Raw genomic sequence first — 20096 nt, 5'->3', positions numbered from 1 at the left:
TTTCAACACTCCTACTCCCTCTGTTTTCGTTACGTACGCGAGAAATAGTTACGTGTATGTGTGAGAGAGAGAAAAAGGGAGCGATGTAAAACTGGATAGAGTTATCCCCCTTAACTAATGCAGACCTTTTTACTAGAGGGCGTTATTACAAAAAAATTTATTTTTCTTCTTCCCATGTTTTTTAAAGTCGTCTGCTTACATTTCCAAACGGAAAGCTGAATCGGTAAATGCACACATTTCTATTACATTAAATAGTGTTTTCCTTTACACAATGGGTACTGAATGTTTGCTTAAATTAAATGAAAAAAGTTACATTTTATTTTCATTTTCTATTTAAAAAGCCATTATTAACATGTGGAGAGTGTTTTTTTTATTATTCTGTACTTTCAACTAACAATTTCATTTAAAAGATGATATATCAAAATTTGAATTTAACTATAATAAGGATTATGATACCTGTTCAGTGCATATTTACCTATAAGTATGACCAACCACTTATAATTCAGTAACTGTAATTTAAAAAAAAATAACAATTATAATAAACAGAACGACTCATAGAAATCTATCTATATTCTTTTTTCATTTTAATATACTTTCATAGAAATGCTTCTGTTATGTAAAAAAAAACTATTTTCTTTATGCCACAAGTGTCACGCTCATACATGAATTCCATAGCTAATATAACGTACTGACCCAACGGGTCACGGGTGGTCTAGTATATATATATATATATATATATATATATATATATATATATATATATATATATATATATATATATATACTATTATTTAAAAGTCACTTTGTGTATGAGTTCCTTCCTCATAAGTTCCAAAACAACTGAGCCTATCTTTTGCAAATTTCACACAAAGGTAATGTATAAGGTCTGGTAGTGTTTTTAGATATGTTTTGTACAGAATTTCATCCGATAAGTATCAGAAATCGAAAAAATTGGATCCTAAAAATCTTTCTTATAGATAAAAAAGAATTTTTACAAGGGAATATTTTACAGTGATTGTAGCCAAGGGAGATAATTCTAAGCAAATCAACTGAGATTCAATTCTCAGCAAATCTTTTAAAAATTCAAAAAAAAAAACAGAACTATTATCATCTGGAGATATAGCTTAGTGGTAGAGTATTCGACTACAGATCTAATGGTCCCCTGTTCAAGCCCGGATGTACCTCAGCATTTTATTTGATTTTTTTTTTCTTATTAATGAATTCAATTTATGATAAAAGAAAAGGCAACATTTAAAATCAACACAAATCATTTTAAACTAAACATTAATCAGAAGTGACTTTTCCAGTGCATTCATCGTCAAGCCCAAATATCAGTTGATATTTGATTGGTCAGTTCGCATCGCCAGTGTCTATAAGTAGAACCTTCCAACTTTCTTTAATCATACTCTCCTTTTTAAAAAAAATATTGCAATAAATTGTGTACATTTTAATGTAAAAGCCATAAAAATAAATCTATAAATCTCTCTTGAGAGCTCATCCTTCATGCTACTCGACTTAACATTCATAGACAACATAAACGGGAATAAATACATTGAAGACATTGCAAAGGCTGCTGCAAAGAAAGTGGGTTCCCTCTACCATGCTAGAAAATTACTCACACTTGAGAATATCTTGTAACTCTACAAAGCCACCATTTGCCCATGAATGGAATATTGTTATCGCAACTAGATTGGTGCATCCATTGCCAGTCTCTCACTTTTAGACAGGGTCTAAAAAGGGGTCTTCAATCTAATAGGTCCTTCACTATTAACCAAGCTCCAACTCTTACCCCATCGCTGCAATGTTGCATCCCTGTACCTGTTTTTCAAGTGCTTAATGGAACGTGCTCTGAATTCATTGTATTTGTACCCTCCTCAACATGCATTTTTTTTTTTTTTTTTTTTTTTTTTTTTTACACAGTGATCACCACTTATCAAGGCCCGGAAGCCACTCAGGGATAAGGGTTATTGCAAGTACATTAGGTTAGTGTGGAGATTTGATGAAGTGTTTACTTAAGGGGGCGGTTCATTAGGAATTTGTTAACATTGGACTTGAAGACATCCAAGTTGTAGTTCGGTGGGAAGCAGGCAGACGGAACAGAGTTCCACAGACATGCAGTTCCAATACTTCTGACAAACCTGCCTTGCAGCAAAATCCCACCCCTTCACTGTAGAGGTTTCTTAAATGATGGAAAACCTATTTTGATAGCTTTTTCTCTCAGACTGCTAGACTTTGTAATTCCCTCTTTGCTTCCTAAACTGTACTAACATGCAGAAACCGAAACCTTAAGATCCTCAGTCTGATGTTCTACTAACTGAGCTATTCAGATTTTCTCATAAACAAATCTTAAAACATTACCTTAACAAAACAATTATGGCTTTCACATGACGTCCTAGATTTACATCATGTTTCAAAATATCATAATAACAAAGGGCAAAAAGTTACTTCCCTTTTAAATTTAAATGGAGTTTAATTGTTAAGATGCAGTTGACAGATCGTTTTTAAATATGTGGCTTTAAGCCAAAACAACAAAATAACTTAATTGTTATGTTGAAAATATTAATATATCCCAAAATTGCGAAAAATTATCCAGTAGAAATTTATTTCTAGTTAAAAGTAGTAATTGTCTGTATTTTTTGACAATAACAACCAAGATGAGGAAGTCAGTCCGACAATCTCAATCAATGAAAACAACTCATCTCAAAAATACAGACAATTACTATCGAATCGGTACGGACCCGACATTAGGATTGAATGGCGACACCTAGAAAAGCATCATATGAAACTGGCAAGACTCGCTAACCATCTAACCTTCCTGTACAGATGTAGAGACTTAAAACTCATACCAGCAGGGTTGACATTAAAAACAGCAGTGGATTCCAGGAAGGCACGTAGAGTTGCGGAAAGGGCAGGGCATGCCCTCGTTCGAGAAAGGATCCAACACACCCGCTGGAATAAACAAAAACTAAGGAACGAAATCTCCAACACCTTAACATCGTTCCTTGTCAAAGTGACCCAAGAGGAAGACAGGGTGAGAATCCAATCAGATCTGGATAAATCGTACAGACAAGAATATGAGAAGGTCAAAGGACGCCAAATCAAGAAGCTCACAAAGCTCAAAGACCAGAGGATTGTAACATCAAAACACCGCTCACCTGTGAAAGCGGTCATCAACCTCAGCAGCCGCCAACTGAGTCACTCAGAGGAAGCAGTACTAAATAAAGGTCTCAACTTCGCAACAACAACCAAACGCGTTCCATTCTTAGATATCATAACACACATGGAAGATATAGCCCTGAGAATCCCATCAACCCAAGGTGATGAAATAAGATGGAAAGTGAGACAAGTACTCGAGAAAGCCAAGCCTCCTAAATCAAACATCTCTCGGGAAGATAGGCTGGCTATAAGAAACCTACAGGGTGACAGCAGTATAATAATTCTGCCAGCAGACAAAGGCAATGCTACTGTGGTGATGGACATGTCGGAATACTCTGAAAAAATGGCAGGCCTTATCGCAGATGGTAGCTACGGTAAAATAAAGAAGGACCCAACTTTGAAAACCGAAAGAAAGCTGTTACAAATCCTTACGAAAAACAAGGAACACATCGCTCCGATGAGATATAGACAGCTGGTCCAGCATTACAGTAAGCTACCACATATGTACGGTCTCCCCAAGATACACAAAGACGGTATTCCACTCAGACCCATAGTGAGCTGCCGAGGCTCAGCATGCCACCCACTGAGCAGGTACCTTGTGGATATAATAAACCCATTAGCAGGCAAGTCAGCAACACATGTAAAGAATTCTGCCCACTTCACGGAACTGATCAAGGGAGCACCCATCAGTACAAACCAAATGATAAGCCTAGATGTGGTTAGCCTGTTCACTAAAGTCCCAACTAGTGAGGCACTAGCAGTAATTCAAGACAAACTAGCTGCGGACCTCTCCATAGAAGAGCGCACATGTGTACCATTGCCAAACTTAATGGAAATGCTGACATTCTGCATAGAAACGACCTACTTCAGAATGGGTACTGACCTATATCGACAAGAGGAGGGACTAGCTATGGGCTCGCCATTATCACCAGTGATGGCGAACATATACATGGAATACTTCGAAGACATGGCCTTAGGTTCAGCTCCCTTAAAGCCCACCATGTGGCTAAGATACGTTGATGACACCTTCATACTCTGGCCCCATCAGGAAGACATCCAGGCTCTCCTAGATCATGTGAACTCAATAAGATCATCGATACAGTTCACAATGGAGAAAGAAAAAGATAACCAACTGGCCTTCCTTGATATACTCATATCACGCACAGAGCATGGGTTTAAGACATCCGTATATCGCAAGCCTACCTTCACCGGACAATACCTAAACTTCAACTCCCATCACCCATACAGTATCAAACATGGAATCGCACGCTGCTTACAACATCGAGCAGAGACAATAAGTAGCGACACCATTACATACCACCAAGAAATGGTCAGGTTGAAGAATACCCTCCGTCGTAACAACTACCCCGATAGCATACTATCCACCAGACGTGTTAATAGTATAAGAGAGGAGAATGAAACCCAAAAACCTCCAACGGTCTGCCTACCATACATACGAGGCATCTCCGAAAAGATTCAGAGAATATGTGCCCCCTACAACATCAGGACGGTATTCAAAAGCGAGTCAACACTCAGACGACACCTGGTACGAGTGAAGCCCCGCATGGAGGAGAACATGACCAAAAACTGCATATACTCCATCCCATGCAGTTGCAGAAAGGTTTACAAGGGTGAAACATGCCGCCCCCTTAAAGTAAGGGTGGAAGAACACCGAAAAGCGGTAACTAAAGGGGAGACGGAAAAATCGGGTATAGCCAACCATGTCTGGATGGAGAGGGGGGATCATCGCCCCCTATGGGATGAAGTAAAAATAATAAACAGAGAGACCCACTGGAAAGTGAGAAAACTTAAAGAAACAGCTCACATGCTCGGACATAACAACCTACTGAGCAAACCAAGCATAGAGCTGAATGCAATTTGGACACCTCTGATAGAGAGAGAAAACCTTGAATAACAACATAGGTTTAACATTAACAAAAACCAACTAAGAATTGTCCTAGTGACATATGGCTGAGTGGTCCTAGACGTTGTATCAAAGTTTACAGTTACCCAAAGGTGCTGAGTTCAATCCTGAACGAAGGCAGTGAAAAAAAGTAACATTGAAAAACAGAGAATCAGCAACTATGTCCCAAAGCCTAGCTGGAGTCCGAACACGGTACCCCCGTAATAATAATAAAGGGTTGGGTTCGAGACTCCTAACAAACCGTTCACCTGACGAAGGCCGGAGGGCAAAACGGCCGAAACGTTGTGACAATAACAACCAAGATGAGGAAGTCAGTCCGACAATCTCAATCAATAGTTAAAAGTAATTTTTACTGAAAATTAGGTAAAATCGCATTTTTCTTAGATGTTATAAAGTAGGCAGTAGGAGGTTATACACAGGGGACATAACTCTGAAAGAAATATTTTTAGATTACTTATGTCATGGCTGCAATATTTGTTGTCTATAGCAATAGACTTTTTTCTTTTTTTTTATTAAAAACACAATAGCAGTTGTTCTACTTGATGAATTTTTGTAATTTTTGGATATATTACTATTTTCAATATGACAATTAAGTACGTAATATTGTTTTTGCTTAAAACGATATATTTAAAAAATCGATTTGTCAACTATATCATACAAGCACTGTAAATTGTTTATTATTTTTAGGTATGTAGCCACCTCACAGGCAATTTAATAGAAAGAAAAACGAAAGAGTAAGCAGCAGTTAACTGTTTGGCTTAGTCTTAGTGTTGTTTTTTTTAACAACTACCAGCAACGCGGGCAGTACGGCACAATCACATTGACACACCGGTTCTCACCAGATTACCGAAGTTAAGCAACATTGAGTCTGGCCAGTACCAGATGGGTGACCATTTGGGAAGGCTAGGCACTGTATGTACCTTCTGGGAAGGTTGGGCATGGGGCCAGCACCCTAACCCTGTAAAGAGAACTCCTCACTACAAAAACATCTACAAAAAGTTGTAGACGGCCTATGCCCCTCCAGGGGCTCAAGGGCTATGGAGTAAGGCGGGCACCATAGTAAAATTAAAAAGAAAACGCTTGTCTTTTCATTGGAGAATTCTCCTTGCATTTTTGGAAGCATATTTCCCTGGTTTATAATTAAAGGCTTGAAAAATACAAAATGAAGTTTTCATTTATGCTCAGTCTTTAGAAATTGATTCAATATGATGCAAAGAACAAAATAGTCAATTAACTTCATTTCAATGCTCATTTTTAAACAATTACCATTAAAATTAAAAGAAGGTTCTTGTCCAGAATTCCCCCAAACAAAAATAAAGACAAATCTGTATCTGTAGCTATGACAAATTGAAAATATCATATTTCGAAAATCACATAAATTGATCAAGTAGTTTTATTTTTAAATAAAAGAAAAATTTTATGAGTAATCAAAAAGCGACCATCTTATCCACCATTTTGAAAACAATTTCAGAAAACAAAGTGATAACTCAATAATTAAAACTTGCAAGAGTTACATTATAATGTTACAAATTCCTATTAAATAAAAAAAAATCTAATTGTATGAGTATCAGAGAAGTGACTGTCTTATCTACCATTTTGAAAATATCTAAAAAAAAAAACAAGGCAGATAATTCAACAATAATTTAAAAATTGCTAGATTTATGCCGTAATGCCTACAAAATACTATTAAAAATGATAAAACTACTTTATCAATTTATGTGATTTTTGGAATATATTTTTAGAGGTATTTCTTTAGTTTTGTTTTTTAATATCAGAGAAATTCTGGACAAAACCCTAAAAGAAAGTATTTTCTCATCCCTATCCCCACCTCTCAGATACATTAATTTGAACTCTGGTACCCCAAGCATATCGATATTACAGTAATTTTTTAACATAATCCCAAGTTAAGGTCACACTGAATCTGATAATGTAATGTTTATAAATGTACCATCTGTAGTTTCTGACTTTTAACCAAACACACAGACAGATGTACAACTAGTTATAGAAAAGATAATGATGCTATATTGATCAAAGATGTTTCACACACTTCCCTTTTCCTTTTTTTTTATGTGTATTTTAGTTGGCTCGCTGAGAAACACAGGCAAGACGGGAGCATCCAGTGCATCTTCCGCATCCGTGCAGAATACCGCATCTCTATCTGCATTAACAACCCTGTCTTCATTCCACGGAGTAAAGAACAGACCTCAATTGATGGACGTAACACAGCCAATTTTGATGCTCTCACCAAAATGTTGGCCATAGAAAAATGTGATACTGTTGTCATGAACCCGTTATTCGGTTCTGACCTTCTATATAATGCAAAGGTCAGTCAAACTTTTATTTATAAACAAGTTATCAACGAATCAAGATCACCAGAGTTTTAGTAATATATGTTATAAGAAGAAAAAAACAACCAAACATTCAGTCCATTATAAATTTATTTCAAACCAATAGGGCCTTTTCAAATGAAAAAGTTGGTCAAGAGTTTGTTTCCTTTTATTTTTTATTTTGTATCATTTTTTTCTTTCTTTCTTTTTCTTTTATATTTTTTATTTTGTTTCTTTTTCTTTGTCTCATATTGTTTCTTTTTACTTTGTTTCATCTTGTTTTTTTTTTTTTCTTTCTTTCTATTTTCCTTTTATTTTTTATTTTGTTTCTTTTTCCTCTTTTTTACTTTTATCTTTTTTTCCTACTTTTATCGATTTTAATTTTTTTCAGCTTTTTTATCTCTGGTGTTTTTCTTTCTCTTTTCATCCCCCCCTCTACAGTCAAATGTTGTGGTCAGCAACATCTACTGGTCACGAGGAATTCCTGATTATCCCAAAATTATTGCTTACCATAAAGCAGCACTGGAGTCAAAACGTGACATGTATGTATATATCAAAAAGTACAAAAATATATTTTTCATTTTATGTATTCCACTAATATTTTGCTTTGATCTGAAAGATTATTCTCAAATCAAATTTCAAAAATGAGATCTATTAACTAATTTATTTATCTATTTTTTTTTTTTTTTTTTTTTGCTAATAAAGTGATATATTTTTTAAGCAAATTACCAGATCCGATAAAGAAAATGTAAAATTTTAAGGTAGAAATGTCCAGAAATAATGGTGAAAATGAAATTTTGAGAAACTATTTAATGAAAATTTTAACAAAATTTGATCTTGAATGAACAGGTGAGAGGGGAGGAATATAAGTAGAAAGAGACTAATTTTGTATTACTAGATTAACTCTGACACACTTGGCTATTACATAAAACCTATACATGCATTACATAAAACCAATACCACAAACTAGCTCTGTACTCTCTCTTTTTTTCTAGCTACTTATATAACCACTTATTAAATTAATTCCAATAAACTTGATCAAGTTGTTCACCCCACATATGCCACCAAATTTTATCATTCACAGCTCTTTCTATATTTTTTTATAATTTAACTTTTATCTTCTGCCTGCCCTACTTCTCAACTCCATCAATTATGAAAATTCTATTCTGAGTTTATCCTTAACAGACATCCAGTGTTGAGACCCCTAACTTTGTAGTTGGGGGAGGGGGGGGCGCATGTGAAGTCACCCCTTAATTACTAATTACACCCATTTTGACCTGGAGTATTAATATCTCTTATGGCATTTATCTTTCCCTCCCCCTATTTTTTTTTCTGATTAGTCATCACTTAAAGGTTAAAAGCCACTCAAGGATAAAAATTAATGAGATGGATTTGGTTGACAGTTGAGGATTGAAAATAAAGGAATAAATAAAATTTGATGAATTTTGAAGACAAATGTTTGGTTTTGAAGATGGCCATGTTGTAGCCCACTTGTATGTAGTTCCATGGTAACACGTTTCACAGATGGGAAGTTCTTGGAATGTACATGGAAATTTTGTTTGATGTTAGTCACATAGAAGAAGAAAAAAAAGTTCTGTGCAATGGTGATAGGATGATGAGTTCTCACTGTGAACGTTTTACAAGAGGTACCCGAGATGGAAGCAACGTTTCTACTGTGATAAAAGGGGCTCTAGGGATGAGAAGAGATTAGCGTGCTGGGGCAACACCAAGTTAGCTGAACGATTATTATTATGATTGTTATTGATATTTGTAAAAATAGAATGTCGGAAAGAACGTTATCAAAGTGAAATAAAAATTTACAGATAAAATTATTAATGTTAAAATACTTCTTTGTTCACACGGACTTAATAACATAATGAATTTAGTTTAGAGTTTGGGGAGAGATTAGTAAAGTCGGACAAATTAACATGAAAAATGTTGTCTACACATTTTTGAAGCAGAGTGAAGCATGACTTTAGCATAATGTAGGAAATTACAACATCTTGTAGCTCCGATGGGAAGTCAAGAATAAAGTTATATCAAATATATAACCTGTTGTTGTTTGGTTTCCTTTGGAGAGAGATGAACTTAAATAATGAGAAGAGATGAAGACACAACAGAGAGAGGTGTGTTATTTGCTTGTGCACTATACGGTCTGAATGCTAATAAACTGTTTTATCATGTGAAACACTGACACACCTTCATACAATAGAAAAACATTTTAACCACTAGCATTACAAGTGTATGCTGTATTTTCGTGGACATCAGCAATATTACATACCTAATGTGCTTCAACAAGTCATATCTTTTCTATTTTGGGGTCAATTTTTAAAAGAATTACATTGCTGGAAAGAGAATAGAATAAACATTCCAATGATGTTAATTTTATTTAATTTTATGCGTTCAATATTTTTATGCTCCAAGTTAAAAATGAAAAAGCGGTAAAAAATGACAACAGCAAAAAGGGAAACTGTTTTTTCAATGTTTACATTTCATACATTACGTTTGGATACACATGCACAAGGTTAAATTTAATTGGATATGGCTGAAATTTTACAGGCTATATAAGCATAGAAGTCCATCTCTACTGAACTTTGATTTATATTTTTACGACCACAGCAAGCAAAGTTACGATGGAGCAAAGTTGACAAAGAATATTTCAAAATTGATAAGAAAAATCGATACATATCATCCATTTTCATATAGATAATAGTTTCAGAATTATTTTCATGTATGATATGTAAATATTTGATAATTATTAATTGTGCGGAAATTTCTTTAAAATGTTATCTTTTATAGAAATTCAAATCTGCTTAACGAGGAAAAATGGCTCGCTATGCGCGAATGTCTACAGTCGGCGTATTAACGAGTTTGTATTCTCTTAAAAATAGGAAACTTTTTTCTGCTTTCAAAACGAAAGTAGAAAAAAGTTTCATTTTTTATTCTGAGTTTGTCAATTTAAAAAGGTTATTTTTAAGGTTTTCAAATTTGATTTCCAAACAATACTATTTTGTTGTTTTTAACGCTTTTAGTACACATGTACTAAAAGCGTTAAAAAACAACAAAATGTATTAAGTACATGCGTTTGTTTTTTTAGTGGTAAAAAGAAAAAAACAAATATATCTTCTCTTCTATCTTCTTCTATCTATATAAATAAAATGAACTCATTTTTTCCCGTGTGATTTTGACCTTAAGAGGATTAAAAATCAGGAGATTTCATGCAGATGTGATATGCACAAACTGCGGCACATTATCTGAGGTGTGCTATAGGCCTATTACCTCTACACTTGCTCGATAATCGTCCATTCCTATATTTGTTCTGGTGAGAGTCCACTGCCAAAATCGGTTAGATTTAATGGAAGTTGTAAAATCTTTTCTCTATTAAATTCCTCCTTTTCCCGCTCCCCATTTACACCGCTGCTTGATCATTCACGAGGAACTTTTATGGACGCCACCCATTTACGGGTCTATTAGTTGCTTACAAAAGCTGAACTGCTTCCTATTGGGGAAAAAGCACCACTCTTACTTATACGTTGTTCACATTTATACACGAGGAAAGATAAATACATTACTTACATGTTTTACACATTTTTACACTAATACAAACAAATTACAAACAGATTCTTTCCATTTTTTTTTTTTTTTTTTTTTTTTTGGAACCATATATTACATCATTTCCGTTATATTTCGTTTCATTCCATTATATTTTTCTGTTGACATTTTTCCTATCTTACTGGAATGTTATTTTTATATATTTATTTCCGTTCATTTTGATTTCGTTCAGTCCGACTTTTTTTTTTTTTCTGTTTACGTTTTTACAAACTTTCTTGTAAGTTTGACATCATTATTTTCTTTTGTTTTTATGGGGGCGGGGGGATTTCTACTCCCACTGTTAGAAATTACTTTTCCGGTCCAAATAATTATACCATCGTAATTATCGCATTTCGTAATCTAAAATATCAAATTTACACCTAAACCAGGCTTACTTTTACGTTGTTCACGTTTTTACACTAAGACAAAAATATTGCTTACTTTTACGTTGTTCGCAGTTTTACACTAAGACAAATATATTGCTTACTTTTACGTTGTTCACTTTTTACACTAAGACAAATATATTGCTTACTTTTACGTTGTTCACATTTTTACACTAAGACAAATATATTGCTTACTTTTACGTTGTCCACGTTTTTACACTAAGACAAATATATTGCTTACTTTTACGTTGTTCGCAGTTTTACACTAAGACAAATATATTGCTTACTTTTACGTTGTTCACGTTTTTACACTAAGACAAATATATTGCTTACTTTTACGTTGTTCACGTTTTTACACTAAGACAAATATATTGCTTACTTTTACGTTGGTCACGTTTTTACACTAAGACAAATATATTGCTTACTTTTACGTTGTTCACATTTTTACACTAAGACAAATATATTGCTTACTTTTACGTTGTTCACGTTTTTACACTAAGACAACTATATTGCTTACTTTTACGTTGTTCACGTTTTTACACTAAGACAAATATATTGCTTACTTTTACGTTGTTCACGTTTTTACACTAAGACAAATATATTGCTTACTTTTACGTTGTTCACGTTTTTACACTAAGACAAATATATTGCTTACTTTTACGTTGTTCACGTTTTTACACTAAGACAAATATATTGCTTACTTTTACGTTGTTCGCAGTTTTACACTAAGACAAATATATTGCTTACTTTTACGTTGTTCACGTTTTTACACTAAGACAAATATATTGCTTACTTTTATGTTGTTCACGTTTTTACACTAAGACAAATATATTGCTTACCTTTACGTTGTTCACGTTTTTACACTAAGACAAATATATTGCTTACTTTTACGTTGTTCGCAGTTTTACACTAAGACAAATATATTGCTTACTTTTACGTTGTTCACGTTTTTACACTAAGACAAATATATTGCTTACTTTTACGTTGTTCGCAGTTTTACACTAAGACAAATATATTGCTTACTTTTACGTTGTTCACGTTTTTACACTAAGACAAATATATTGCTTACTTTTACGTTGTTCGCAGTTTTACACTAAGACAAATATATTGCTTACTTTTACGTTGTTCACGTTTTTACACTAAGACAAATATATTGCTTACTTTTACGTTGTTCACGTTTTTACACTAAGACAAATATATTGCTTACTTTTATGTTGTTCACGTTTTTACACTAAGACAAATATATTGCTTACCTTTACGTTGTTCACGTTTTTACACTAAGACAAATATATTGCTTACTTTTACGTTGTTCGCAGTTTTACACTAAGACAAATATATTGCTTACTTTTACGTTGTTCACGTTTTTACACTAAGACAAATATATTGCTTACTTTTACGTTGTTCGCAGTTTTACACTAAGACAAATATATTGCTTACTTTTACGTTGTTCACGTTTTTACACTAAGACAAATATATTGCTTACTTTTACGTTGTTCGCAGTTTTACACTAGGACAAATATATTGCTTACTTTTACGTTGTTCGCATTTTTACACTAAGACAAATATATTGCTTACTTTTACGTTGTTCACGTTTTTACACTAAGACAAATGTATTGCTTACTTTTACGTTGTTCACATTTTTACACATAAGACAAATATATTGCTTACTTTTACGTTGTCCACGTTTTTACACTAAGACAAATATATTGCTTACTTTTATGTTGTTCACGTTTTTACACTAAGACAAATATATTGCTCACTTTTACGTTGTTCGCATTTTTACACTAAGACAAATATATTGCTTACTTTTACGTTGTTCGCAGTTTTACACTAAGACAAATATATTGCTTACTTTTACGTTGTTAGCATTTTTACACTAAGACAAATATATTGCTTACTTTTACGTTGTTCACGTTTTTACACTAAGACAAATATATTGCTCACTTTTACGTTGTTCGCATTTTTACACTAAGACAAATATATTGCTTACTTTTACGTTGTTAGCAGTTTTACACTAAGACAAATATATTGCTTACTTTTACGTTGTTCACGTTTTTACACTAAGACAAATATATTGCTTACTTTTACGTTGTTCACGTTTTTACACTAAGACAAATATATTGCTTACTTTTACGTTGTTCGTAGTTTTACACTAAGACAAATATATTGCTTACTTTTACGTTGTTCACATTTTTACACTAAGACAAATATATTGCTTACTTTTACGTTGTTCACGTTTTTACACTAAGACAAATATATTGCTTAATTTTATGTTGTTCACGTTTTTACACTAAGACAAATATATTGCTTACTTTTACGTTGTTCACGTTTTTACACTAAGACAAATATATTGCTTACTTTTATGTTGTTCACGTTTTTACACTAAGACAAATATATTGCTTACTTTTACGTTGTTCACGTTTTTACACTAAGACAAATATATTGCTTACTTTTACGTTGTTCACATTTTTACACTAAGACAAATATATTGCTTACTTTTACGTTGTTCACGTTTTTACACTAAGACAAATATATTGCTTACTTGTATGTTGTTTACGTGTTTACACTAAGACAAATATATTGCTTACTTTTACGTTGTTCACATTTTTACACTAAGACAAATATATTGCTTACTTTTCCGTTGGTCATGTTTTTACACTAAGACAAATATATTGCTTACCTTTACGTTGTTCACGTTTTTACACAAAGACAAATATATTGCTTACTTTTACGTTGTTCACGTTTTTACACTAAGACAAATATATTGCTTACTTTTACGTTGTTCACATTTTTACACATAAGACAAATATATTGCTTACTTTTCCGTTGGTCATGTTTTTACACTAAGACAAATATATTGCTTACCTTTACGTTGTTCACGTTTTTACACAAAGACAAATATATTGCTTACTTTTACGTTGTTCACGTTTTTACACTAAGACAAATATATTGCTTACTTTTACGTTGTTCACATTTTTACACATAAGACAAATATATTGCTTACTTTTACGTTGTTCACGTTTTTACACTAAGACAAATATATTGCTTACTTTTACGTTGTTCGCAGTTTTACACTAAGACAAATATATTGCTTACTTTTACGTTGTTCGCAGTTTTACACTAAGACAAATATATTGCTTACTTTTACGTTGTCCACGTTTTTACACTAAGACAAATATATTGCTTACTTTTACGTTGTTCACGTTTTTACACTAAGACAAATATATTGCTTACTTTTACATTGTTCACGTTTTTACACTAAGACAAATATATTTCTTACTTTTACGTTGTTCACATTTTTACATTAAGACAAATATATTGCTTACTTTTACGTTGTTCACATTTTTACACTAAGACAAATATATTGCTTACTTTTACGTTGTTCACGTTTTTACACTAAGACAAATATATTGCTTACTTTTACGTTGTCCACGTTTTTACACTAAGACAAATATATTGCTTACTTTTACGTTGTTCACGTTTTTACACTAAGACAAATATATTGCTTACTTTTACGTTGTTCACGTTTTTACACTAAGACAAATATATTGCTTACTTTTACGTTGTTCACGTTTTTACACTAAGACAACTATATTGCTTACTTTTACGTAGTTCACGTTTTTACACTAAGACAAATATATTGCTTACTTTTACGTTGTTCACATTTTTACACTAAGACAAATATATTGCTTACTTTTACATTGTTCGCAGTTTTACACTAAGACAAATATATTGCTTACTTTTACGTTGTTCACGTTTTTACACTAAGACAAATATATTGCTTACTTTTACGTTGGTCATGTTTTTACACTAAGACAAATATATTGCTTACCTTACGTTGTTCACGTTTTTACACTAAGACAAATATATTGCTTACTTTTACGTTGTTCACATTTTTACACATAAGACAAATATATTGCTTACTTTTACGTTGTTCACGTTTTTACACTAAGACAAATATATTGCTTACTTTTACGTTGTTCGCAGTTTTACACTAAGACAAATATATTGCTTACTTTTACGTTGTTCGCATTTTTACACTAAGACAAATATATTGCTTACTTTTACGTTGTTCGCAGTTTTACACTAAGACAAATATATTGCTTACTTTTACGTTGTTCGCAGTTTTACACTAAGACAAATATATTGCTTACTTTTACGTTGTTCACATTTTTACACTAAGACAAATATATTGCTTACTTTTACGTTGTTCACGTTTTTACACTAAGACAAATATATTGCTTACTTTTATGTTGTTCACGTTTTTACACTAAGGCAAATATATTGCTTACTTTTACGTTGTTCACGTTTGTACACTAAGACAAATATATTGCTTACTTTTACGTTGTTCGCAGTTTTACACTAAGACAAATATATTGCTTACTTTTACGTTGTTCACGTTTTTACACTAAGACAAATATATTGCTTATTTTTACGTTGGTCATGTTTTTACACTAAGACAAATATATTGCTTACCTTTACGTTGTTCACGTTTTTACACTAAGACAAATATATTGCTTACTTTTACGTTGTTCACGTTTTTACACTAAGACAAATATATTGCTTACTTTTACGTTGTTCACGTTTTTACACTAAGACAACTATATTGCTTACTTTTACGTAGTTCACGTTTTTACACTAAGACAAATATATTGCTTACTTTTACGTTGTTCACATTTTTACACTAAGACAAATATATTGCTTACTTTTACATTGTTCGCAGTTTTACACTAAGACAAATATATTGCTTACTTTTACGTTGTTCACGTTTTTACACTAAGACAAATATATTGCTTACTTTTACGTTGTTCACGTTTTTACACTAAGACAAATATATTGCTTACTTTTACGTTGTTCACATTTTTACACATAAGACAAATATATTGCTTACTTTTACGTTGTTCACGTTTTTACACTAAGACAAATATATTGCTTACTTTTACGTTGTTCGCAGTTTTACACTAAGACAAATATATTGCTTACTTTTACGTTGTTCGCATTTTTACACTAAGACAAATATATTGCTTACTTTTACGTTGTTCGCAGTTTTACACTAAGACAAATATATTGCTTACTTTTACGTTGTTCGCAGTTTTACACTAAGACAAATATATTGCTTACTTTTACGTTGTTCACATTTTTACACTAAGACAAATATATTGCTTACTTTTACGTTGTTCACGTTTTTACACTAAGACAAATATATTGCTTACTTTTATGTTGTTCACGTTTTTACACTAAGGCAAATATATTGCTTACTTTTACGTTGTTCACGTTTGTACACTAAGACACATATATTGCTTACTTTTACGTTGTTCGCAGTTTTACACTAAGACAAATATATTGCTTACTTTTACGTTGTTCACGTTTTTACACTAAGACAAATATATTGCTTACTTTTACGTTGGTCATGTTTTTACACTAAGACAAATATATTGCTTACCTTTACGTTGTTCACGTTTTTACACTAAGACAAATATATTGCTTACTTTTACGTTGTTCGCAGTTTTACACTAAGACAAATATATTGCTTACTTTTACGTTGTTCGCAGTTTTACACTAAGACAAATATATTACTTACTTTTACGTTGTTCACATTTTTACACTAAGACAAATATATTGCTTACTTTTACGTTGTTCACGTTTTTACACTAAGACAAATATATTGCTTACTTTTACGTTGTTCACGTTTTTACACTAAGACAAATATATTGCTTACTTTTACGTTGTTCACGTTTTTACACTAAGGCAAATATATTGCTTACTTTTACGTTGTTCACGTTTTTACACTAAGACAAATATATTGCTTACTTTTACGTTGTTCGCAGTTTTACACTAAGACAAATATATTGCTTACTTTTACGTTGTTCACGTTTTTACACTAAGACAAATATATTGCTTACTTTTACGTTGTTCACGTTTTTACACTAAGACAAATATATTGCTTACTTTTACGTTGGTCACGTTTTTACACTAAGACAAATATATTGCTTACTTTTACGTTGTTCACATTTTTACACTAAGACAAATATATTGCTTACTTTTACGTTGTTCACGTTTTTACACTAAGACAAATATATTGCTTACTTTTACGTTGTTCACGTTTTTACACTAAGACAAATATATTGCTTACTTTTACGTTGTTCACGTTTTTACACTAAGACAAATATATTGCTTACTTTTACGTTGTTCACGTTTTTACACTAAGACAAATATATTGCTTACTTTTACGTTGTTCACGTTTTTACACTAAGACAAATATATTGCTTACTTTTACGTTGTTCGCAGTTTTACACTAAGACAAATATATTGCTTACTTTTACGTTGTTCACGTTTTTACACTAAGACAAATATATTGCTTACTTTTATGTTGTTCACGTTTTTACACTAAGACAAATATATTGCTTACCTTTACGTTGTTCACGTTTTTACACTAAGACAAATATATTGCTTACTTTTACGTTGTTCGCAGTTTTACACTAAGACAAATATATTGCTTACTTTTACGTTGTTCACGTTTTTACACTAAGACAAATATATTGCTTACTTTTACGTTGTTCGCAGTTTTACACTAAGACAAATATATTGCTTACTTTTACGTTGTTCACGTTTTTACACTAAGACAAATATATTGCTTACTTTTACGTTGTTCGCAGTTTTACACTAGGACAAATATATTGCTTACTTTTACGTTGTTCGCATTTTTACACTAAGACAAATATATTGCTTACTTTTACGTTGTTCACGTTTTTACACTAAGACAAATATATTGCTTACTTTTACGTTGTTCACATTTTTACACATAAGACAAATATATTGCTTACTTTTACGTTGTCCACGTTTTTACACTAAGACAAGTATATTGCTTACTTTTATGTTGTTCACGTTTTTACACTAACACAAATATATTGCTCACTTTTACGTTGTTCGCATTTTTACACTAAGACAAATATATTGCTTACTTTTACGTTGTTTGCAGTTTTACACTAAGACAAATATATTGCTTACTTTTACGTTGTTAGCAGTTTTACACTAAGACAAATATATTGCTTACTTTTACGTTGTTCACGTTTTTACACTAAGACAAATATATTGCTTACTTTTACGTTGTTCACGTTTTTACATTAAGACAAATATATTGCTTACTTTTACGTTGTTCGTAGTTTTACACTAAGACAAATATATTGCTTACTTTTACGTTGTTCACATTTTTACACTAAGACAAATATATTGCTTACTTTTACGTTGTTCACGTTTTTACACTAAGACAAATATATTGCTTAATTTTATGTTGTTCACGTTTTTACACTAAGACAAATATATTGCTTACTTTTACGTTGTTCACGTTTTTACACTAAGACAAATATATTGCTTACTTTTATGTTGTTCACGTTTTTACACTAAGACAAATATATTGCTTACTTTTACGTTGTTCACGTTTTTACACTAAGACAAATATATTGCTTACTTTTACGTTGTTCACATTTTTACACTAAGACAAATATATTGCTTACTTTTACGTTGTTCACGTTTTTACACTAAGACAAATATATTGCTTACTTGTATGTTGTTTACGTGTTTACACTAAGACAAATATATTGCTTACTTTTACGTTGTTCACGTTTTTACACTAAGACAAATATATTGCTTACTTTTACGTTGTTCACGTTTTTACACTAAGACAAATATATTGCTTACTTTTACGTTGTTCACGTTTTTACACTAAGACAACTATATTGCTTACTTTTACGTAGTTCACGTTTTTACACTAAGACAAATATATTGCTTACTTTTACGTTGTTCACATTTTTGCACTAAGACAAATATATTGCTTACTTTTACATTGTTCGCAGTTTTACACTAAGACAAATATATTGCTTACTTTTACGTTGTTCACATTTTTACACTAAGACAAATATATTGCTTACTTTTACGTTGGTCATGTTTTTACACTAAGACAAATATATTGCTTACTTTTACGTTGTTCACGTTTTTACACTAAGACAAATATATTGCTTACTTTTACGTTGTTCACATTTTTACACTAAGACAAATATATTGCTTACTTTTACGTTGTTCACGTTTTTACACTAAGACAAATATATTGCTTACTTTTACGTTGTTCACATTTTTACACTAAGACAAATATATTGCTTACTTTTACATTGTTCGCAGTTTTACACTAAGACAAATATATTGCTTACTTTTACGTTGTTCACGTTTTTACACTAAGACAAATATATTGCTTACTTTTACGTTGGTCATGTTTTTACACTAAGACAAATATATTGCTTACCTTTACGTTGTTCACGTTTTTACACTAAGACAAATATATTGCTTACTTTTACGTTGTTCACTTTTTACACTAAGACAAATATATTGCTTACTTTTACGTTGTTCGCAGTTTTACACTAAGACAAATATATTGCTCACTTTTACGTTGTTCACGTTTTACACTAAGACAAATATATTGCTTACTTTTACGTTGTTCACGTTTTACACTAAGACAAATATATTGCTTACTTTTACGTTGTTCGCAGTTTTACACTAAGACAAATATATTGCTTACTTTTACGTTGTTCACATTTTACACTAAGACAAATATATTGCTTACTTTTACGTTGTTCACGTTTTACACTAAGACAAATATATTGCTTACTTTTACGTTGTTCACGTTTTACACTAAGACAAATATATTGCTTACTTTTACGTTGT

The 20096-nt window shown here is 31.9% G+C and overlaps 1 protein-coding gene across 1 annotated transcript in view; it reads left to right on the top strand.

Annotated features, from left to right (window-relative positions):
• The window catches only part of LOC145286179 (krev interaction trapped protein 1-like), an 80754-nt gene that overhangs the window by 18312 nt on the left and 42346 nt on the right, over positions 1-20096 (top strand). Inside the window, exons 5-6 of the mRNA XM_080134969.1 lie at positions 7161-7404; positions 7849-7949. Coding sequence (XP_079991095.1) covers positions 7161-7404; positions 7849-7949 — 345 coding nt within the window. The remainder of the gene's footprint in view (positions 1-7160; positions 7405-7848; positions 7950-20096) is intronic.

This window comes from Euprymna scolopes, chromosome 10 (genome assembly GCF_053919585.1).
Source record: "Euprymna scolopes isolate OS-2025 chromosome 10, ASM5391958v1, whole genome shotgun sequence".
NCBI lineage: Eukaryota > Metazoa > Mollusca > Cephalopoda > Sepiida > Sepiolidae > Euprymna > Euprymna scolopes.
The sequence above is the reverse complement of the archived record's forward strand: the minus strand, read 5'-3'. Positions and strand labels throughout refer to the sequence as shown.